Here is an 8196-nt window from a genome sequence, read left to right as displayed (position 1 = left end):
TTTATTACTCCTGTTAACGTGAGTCCAACCACCTACAGGATTTTTGGGAACCACTGTCTCATTCAAGGACTGTTCCCTGGGGGACCCAAGTTTACTGAGGGAGTCGATGACAGTCGATGTTAAGATGGTGCTGAGTTTCAGCACATCATCACTCGTGCTGTTAACAGCACCGTCGATAACCGACCTGTCAGTATCCTTTTTCTTGTTTGCCCTATGCGTTCCAGCTTTGTTACCCGTCATGATGCTATCATTTACCAAATTCTTAGACAACTTATCTCTCAGAGCTGTCAGTAAAGTAATGATGGTACACAACATAACTACCGTATCAGTGTTGCAGGTAACACATACCCACCTACGATCAGACTTGCTGAGTCTGCTATAGGCTGCTGCTGTTAGATCTGTACATGCCTCGTGGAACCAACCTTTGCAGTTGTCACATTGCATGCCGGATGTAACGGCGAAACGACAACCAGGTCTTTTGCATGAATTTTTCATGGCTAATGATTTAGACTGTCTTAAAAATACAAGCAGTAAATTTAGGACCGTTAAAAAAAACACACAGTAAACGAAAACTGGCAAAAATGTATAAAAACAGTTAACGATAAGCTAAAGCTAGCCTTTACGTGAAAACTATAAAAAAAATCGATAGTGAGCTGAGGCGAAACCACAGTTAACTATTAATTTGAGTGAAACACAAAAAAAGAAGTAATCTACCGAACGCATAGCTCAGAATAGATTCTTTAGATCGGAAATGGTACTTTTGTTGCGTAAGAACACAGCAAAAGTTTGAGAAATGTAAATCATGTTAGGACTAAACTTCCTATTCGATTGGCTTAGTTGTTTGCGCGCCATTTGTCCAATATTATCAGTATCTGCGTGTTTTTGATGAGAAATTAAAACCAATCATTTTCTATGCCTTCGCTTCTTGGTGTTAAGGTTGGGTTACGCTGACCCACATTCCGAAATTCCACAACTTTTTTCCTCTTCCTTTCCTGAAAGTAATAAGACTCGGTAAATGGGTTGAAGACGAGACCCAATAAAGGAGGATCTTGAAGTTAGTACTCGGGAATTTTGAGGAAAGAGACGTAATATCGAACAAGGCATACAAAACTCGTGAATCAAATATTCATATTCGACCAGATCGACCACTTGAGGATCGAATCAAGTGGATGAATGATCTAAACTCCCTTACGATGAGCGTTTAAAACGCCTAAACCTCTTCCCCTTGTCTTAGGGACGCGAGGTGACCTTATACTGGCATTTCGTATCTTTAATTATGATTCGGGTACTAATATGTCTTATCTTTTTGCTCCATCCAGCACTGATAATCTCCGAGGTCATACCAAGAAGGTTCACAAACCGCGATCTAACAAACTAAAGGTGGGGTCCCGTTTTTCTCATCGAGTTGTCAATGACTGGAACGCCTTACCCGAATAAGTGGTATCAGCCCCATCAGTGAACATTTTCAAGGAGAAACTGGACCCTCACTGGAAGGCAAACTGTAGGGTTTAACACAGGTTCACCAACCTACTATCCTTATTACTGAAGACTGAATGCACCAACAAAAGGTGTCCTGGGAGAGAACTCGGGACGTATATGATTTGATCACGGCTTTTGAAATTTCTAGGAATCTCCTGTTATAATCAATCCTAGGTAGAAGTGTGAAAGATTTAGGAGATACTAATACAAATACCACTATCCAGCATATGGTAAACCGCTATCAGATCACCTCGTAACCTATGGTAATATAGCAGAAATAGGTCTATCTTCGTAAGATGGGTCAAGAAGACCATTCACCATCTTGGTCCGTCCTCTTTAAATCCTTCCAAGCGTAGCTGCTTCGTATTCAAGTGAAAGAATTGCTGCTTGGACATCATATTCCAAATATAACCTCACAAGTGTTGGGTATAATATCGCAAACATCATTCCATCTGAATCAAAAATTACCCATTATACCGGGGAGCCTTTGGCAGCTACTACTATAGTTACCCATATTTCTAAAACTGTCTCATATTATGACTCCTAAATCTTTACGACTAGTAACTTTGGGTAATGACATTCAGTTTGTTTCTCAGATATGTAATTCGACACATTGATTGAATTGTATTACTACACTCTCACTATAATTGATTTCTAATCACTTCTGGTTTTTCCACTCAACCACCATATTCGAATCTTATTGTAATTGTATCTTACCAGTCGAGCTGAATGTGTATACGTCACCCATAAGCAATAGAGTATATAACTGCTACACTTGGTTGTTCACGTCAAATCGAAGAAAAAGACTGGATTTTTCTTTGCGGGACTCCATTCCTCAAAACCACATGGCGACAGAATACCTGTTATTCTCACTCATTGCAATATATATATATATATATATATATATATATATATAAAACTTAGGTGAGAAAGCTTATCGAAGACTTTACTTAGAACTATCCAAGTCAAATCTGCTGGGATATTTCTATTTTTAATTCCAGTCTGACCTCTTTCTAGTGAGTTTTGGTAAATCAGAAATGAAAAAATCCCATCACTTCTCTAAGCTCATCTTTCAATATAGTGGAACAGCCTTTTGGGACTATTTTCCGAGTGTCGGATCAGTGGCTTCTCACAGGATAGTCTAACTGTACGTATGAGCGTTTTTGATCCCCTTCTAATTTTACGGTAAGGGGATCCAAACTGTTCTGTCCCTGTAGAGAGGTAACATGTTTGAATGTTTCTTCCCATAACTAAAAAGTTCCTTGACCACTTTTGTTATCCATGGTGGGTAGTTGTTGGGTCTATGTGGTTTTAGGAATGGTATACGTGGAGACGTAACGGAGCTCCTTCACTTGAAAAGCTAGTGTTAACCGACTAGCCCGTTACCTCAGAATAGTTCTTAATAGCCGACATATTTACTCCCCATACGCCCCCAAATGCCCTGGTACGGCCGAGAGTGGGGAGAGTTTGCTCTCCCTCTCGAAATGCTCTCATATGGCCACGCGAATATATAGCCTCTGCCAGGGAAGTCCTACTCACTGCCTTCTCGTGGCGGGGGTGTTGTTCACAAAAGTGAGAGGACGAAAAACGAATGTCCGGCGCTTTAACCGGGTTGGTGGATGTGGAGGATCTATCTAGGGGAGTTGGCAAACCCTGATTCCAAACCAATGGTGCACATGGACTCCAGGATCCTGAAGGAGCGAATGGCGTATGAACCAACTGTTGGTCACCGGCTACCATGGGACTGCATCTCCTCACGATGCTCCACTGCCTTGTGGACTAGACCTTTAGGTCAAAGGCTCCGGGTGTGGCCCCCTAAGAAAACCACCTGCTTCAGTCTGGGTACCTGGGCAGTATCACAGCCCTCACACAAATCGAATGAGATTTGTGAGGCGCATATTTATCTGGTGCTTCCTTGTACCAATATTTGTGTGTTTAAATAAATAAATAAGTAAAAAATACTCCCCATACAATTGGGCGAGTTTAAACCTGACCATATCACAGAATCTTACGGTGAATGACAAAACAGTGTAACCACTATGAACTATTGGTGGGAGGATATCTAGATAGGTAATGCCCTCTACTTCATGGTTAATTACCAAGTCTAACAAAGAGGGTCAGTGATACACAAAAACCGTAGTAGCAGTCTAGAGTACTTGTCGGTCCTGCTTCTGCCTAGCCCAGTCAGTTAAGTCCAGAACAGCCTCTGCGGTATGAATGGTTATATTTCAAACATACTGAGTTTATATACCAATCAAACAGACCACATCGTACCATAAAATAAGAAATAACACTCAGGATACTGAAGCCCATGTACACTATTGGCCTTGAATCAAGGTTTTCCAACTCCCCTAGGTGGACTTTCCGTGTCCACCGGCCCGGTTAAAGCGCCGTACATTCGCTTTTCGTCCTTTCAACTCCATAAACAACACCCCCTCCATGAGAAGGCAGTGATTTCAATTAAACTTAATTTTAATATTTGACTCATTATTTACATAGACTCTCTGTGTAGTTATTTCAAGAGTATATACAAACACGTAAGGATGATCATAATACGGGAAAAAGGGTCATAAGAGAAACTGCTTTTTTTAAATCAAAGTAATATTTACTAATTCGTTTTGAGATCAACTACCACTTGTTTGCGTTAAGCTTGTACTTTTATCAAAAACGTTTGCATTTAGACTCTTTAGTTTTGTATATGAATGTTTGGAAGATTATTCCACTATATTTCCATATGAAGATATCCGTCCAAGCGTTGAATCATTCGCATATCAAGACGCTAAACTATATCGTAACTTAGCTTCTAAATCTTTTATTTAAGCTGCCAGTATTTAGATATTTTCATTCTTATAACTGGGAAACACAGTTTAAGCTAGTCGGTATCTCCTATCACCTTCCATCAGGCTTTATATTAACAAAGTATTGATTTAAAACACTTAGGTCTATTGCATGCAATGGAACTATAGTACATGGATATGAATTATTGGGTGATAATGGTGTTAATAGTAATAACTCAAGTCATTCCAGTATTTTTATATTCATAGAGGCGTATTAGAAATTGTATGTATGGATAAAATAAAATCTTGTCTTATAGATAGCAAGTCTAATGAAAGATCAAAAGCTTTGTGAACAATACGAAATTTTAAGTAAAAGGTGGATACTAAGAACGGTAATCAGAGCAAAAATACTGAAATTACACATAAAGATACATTTTATTCGTATCTTATGTGATCACGACAGGTCTGTATTAGTGTGCCGTCGATAAATAAATACTTTAAGAAGGATGGAATCCAAGAAAATGACTTCATATGCATAAATTTCATTACTAATTTCTGATGCATATTGCTTCTGATACACTTAGTAAGTGGAGATACACAAAGTTTGAAAGCTTCTATACATAAGGTCAAATCCTAAGCTTTAATAGATTTTATGTTGTATCCATGGGCTCCAGTACCCTGAGGGAACAAATGGCGTATGAATCAATCGTTGGTCACCGGCCACCATGGGAATGCATCTCCTTACGATGCCCCACTGCCTTGTGGACCAGACCTTTAGGTCGAAGGCTCCGGGTGTGGCCCCCTAAGAAAAACACTTGCCTCAGTTTGGGCACCCGGGCAGTATCACAGCCCTCACACAAATCAAATGAGATTTGTGCGGCGCATATGTATCTGGTACCCCCATCGGATCAGGATATTGAAATTTTCATGAATTTAATTGTTTCTTTTTATGGCCACACAACAATGCTCTAGATGGCGACGATGAAGTCACTGAATTTTTCTATGTTGCTGCTTCCACAGAAACAATTAAATTCATAAATACATGTACAACTCGAAGGATTCAGGTAATCTTTTACTTGTGTCGCGAGTGCATTGAGTGATCAAATATATACATACTGTTGATGAAAAGAATAGTTTATTAGTAATATTGACTTTTTTTTGTTCCTAATAGTTTAGTAACCGCAACTCTTTGAATTAACTGGATCACAACAAGCTTCATGGATTGCTCTAGATATTATTTGCCATCACGTTAGTCCAAATGATAAAAAACATTGAAGCTTTATGATATTCATTTTTAGTGCAACGTAAAAATTGGTGCATTTGGGACATTAAAACCTAAGTTAAATTAGTACAAGTCTGCATCAGAATTTTATCTTTGATGGAACGTTTTCTAAACTTGGGTCATTATTATTTGAGGTTGTTCCATTACTCGTAATGTTTTTTTTTTGAATGAATGATAGTTGCCTACATAAACTGTAAAAACTCGAATATCAAATTATTTTTAAATCGCCTTGATTTTGTAATCATTTATTCTTCCAATGATTATTTGTTTAACAGCTAAAATTAATCTGTATTCATAATATTCCTGTTATTTGGTTTTCTTAGATATATTTGCACGTAACTTTATTTTCACATTTTAGCATGGTTCCGTCAGAAAATGACATAAAGTTCACATGGCTTGCAGCTTGTCTTGTCAGTTTATATGGTTTAGGCTCATGGATTGTTGTTAATGGATTATGGGTTGAACTACCGTTATTGGTGAATGTTCTACCAGAAGGTTGGGGTTTGCCTGCTTACCTGATAATCATTGTACAAGTACTTTAGATTGTTGATAATGTATATGCGAATAATAGCTAGATTTATCCATATTAAATGCTAAAATTAAATTGAAAGTAACGAAATAAGGGCTTGCAATATTACTGAAGGCTTCAACTTATCTTTGTGCTTCTTACAGCAATTTTTTAAAATCATAATCTACATGAAATATTCTACATCCATAAATATATTTCTTAATATCCCGCACAGGTTATTTTACGTAATATTTATAATGTTTTGTTAAGCCCTCATGAACTTCCATAGTTGGTAATAAGAAAATAAAATAACGAGAATTTCAGACCAACGTTATAGGTATTTACTTTCAGAAGTATTACCTCTAGTCGAATAAGATAAAAAAAAAGTCATTAATATACGTAGTAAGAATTTCAACCACACTTAATGTATTTCACCGGTGTTTTTATCAGCCTTACGTAATTATTAGTCTTTGAGAATTTGCGGATTGGTGCCTTATCCTAGTAGTAGCGTTTTCTGATGATTACTTAAGTCTGATTTTCACGCTATGCGTTTTTAAGTCTAACAATACTTCATGAAGCGCCAGAATATTTTCCTGTCCTGGTTTTGACGGCACCAGTTATTTTTCCTGAAGCTTTTCGCGAAATCTTAGGTGATCACCGGTTAGGTGATTTGTTTAGAACTCCTATAATTTCCCAAAGGATTTTGTAAATCAGTTACAATGGAGACCCTGGAACTTCATAGAATTTTTGTTGTTTTATTACTTTAAAAAGCAATTCCGTCAAGGGCATAGATATTTGTCACATCCAATAATAGGCTTACTTCCGTTTATGGGAAACTATACTTCACGCAAACCTTCACAAAGAGTTTATTGTGTTTAATTATCAATTTTAGATTTATGGTTTACTCTATATGAGAAGCCTGGATTTATCCAAATAGTTTAGTTTAGCTGATTTCATACTATATGAATTTTCTTTCATATTTCTACTGTCTCAATGCTTTATGCCATAATCTTCATTCGAATCCTGATCTCAACTAGTCATAGAACCGAATGGCTTCCCTCGATATAAAAATTTGTAGCATATGATGAGAATAAAATTCTTTTGTTTTTTTTCAGAATTTTTATACGATGACTGATGCTTCATTATCACAATTGCTTAGTAAAGTAGTTTAATTTTCGGAAATGTGAACGATTGGTTTTAAATTCAGTTAATCAGAAGCAATGTGCCAATTGCGAGATGTCAAAATCCTGAATGATATCCTGGGAAGAACGATAAGTAAACTCTATTGAAAGATCCCAAATGAAATGAAGCAACTGTCCAATACTCCATGGTCTCGGTAGCTTTGTTGACATAGTATCACTCTGTGATGAGAACACCATTCACATTTTCCCTAGAAACAATTTTACAATAATGAAGAATGTTTGTGAGACACTTACATTATTATTACCAAAGTAAGCATTGCACAGTAGATGTAATATTCGTCTGCGTAGTCGACTGCCAGGAAGCATACTTCGTAACTGTTTAAACCGTATAAAAACGCGCGGGCTACTAGTTATGTGGTTTCATGAATGACGTATGAAGGAGTAGAATGTAGCTGTTTATTTTCCCACATCTTTATACCGTTTGTTTGTCCTTAAGTACAGATAATTCACACTTTTCTTGTTTATACATTGTCAGATAGCAAATGTGGGACCAGTGATCTATGTTCCGTTGGCAAAATTTTTGGAAGCTAAAACAAATGGATTTTGTTCGCGTTGTTTACAACCACCTGAAAGGATAGCCAACTATTTAATACTTGCTGTCGGTCTAATATCATGCATATTGATTTCGCAGTTTTGGAACGTAAGTACTGTTATGTTCGCTAGATTTAGATATATCTATTGATTATCAAAAAAAGTGCACATCTTTATTGGTCTATGTATTTGAAAATGGAACTTTTATTGTCTTACTGAAGAAACCTTACAAATAAATATAATGATATGTCATACATAATCATCTTGACCAAAATAACATGACTTTGAAGTGTTCAAACTTACTGCGATTCTGATTGTGGTACGAATATTCAGCATTTTTACCTTTGTACTCTTTAAATTTATGTTAATTTAATTCACAATTATATGAACGAAGAATATTCTTTTCAATAATTTCTC

At 36.9% G+C, this 8196-nt stretch overlaps 1 protein-coding gene across 1 annotated transcript in view; it reads left to right on the top strand.

Moving 5' to 3' along the window:
• Positions 1 to 5897: 5897 nt before the first annotated feature.
• The window catches only part of Smp_194010 (hypothetical protein), a gene marked incomplete at both ends in the record, with an annotated part of 4480 nt that continues 2181 nt past the window's right edge, over positions 5898 to 8196 (top strand). Inside the window, 2 exons of the mRNA XM_018790197.1 lie at positions 5898 to 6071; positions 7724 to 7888. Coding sequence (XP_018646404.1) covers positions 5898 to 6071; positions 7724 to 7888 — 339 coding nt within the window. The remainder of the gene's footprint in view (positions 6072 to 7723; positions 7889 to 8196) is intronic.

This window comes from Schistosoma mansoni (genome assembly GCF_000237925.1).
Source record: "Schistosoma mansoni, WGS project CABG00000000 data, supercontig 0126, strain Puerto Rico, whole genome shotgun sequence".
Taxonomy (NCBI): domain Eukaryota; kingdom Metazoa; phylum Platyhelminthes; class Trematoda; order Strigeidida; family Schistosomatidae; genus Schistosoma; species Schistosoma mansoni.
This window is presented reverse-complemented; position numbering and strand designations above follow the sequence as displayed.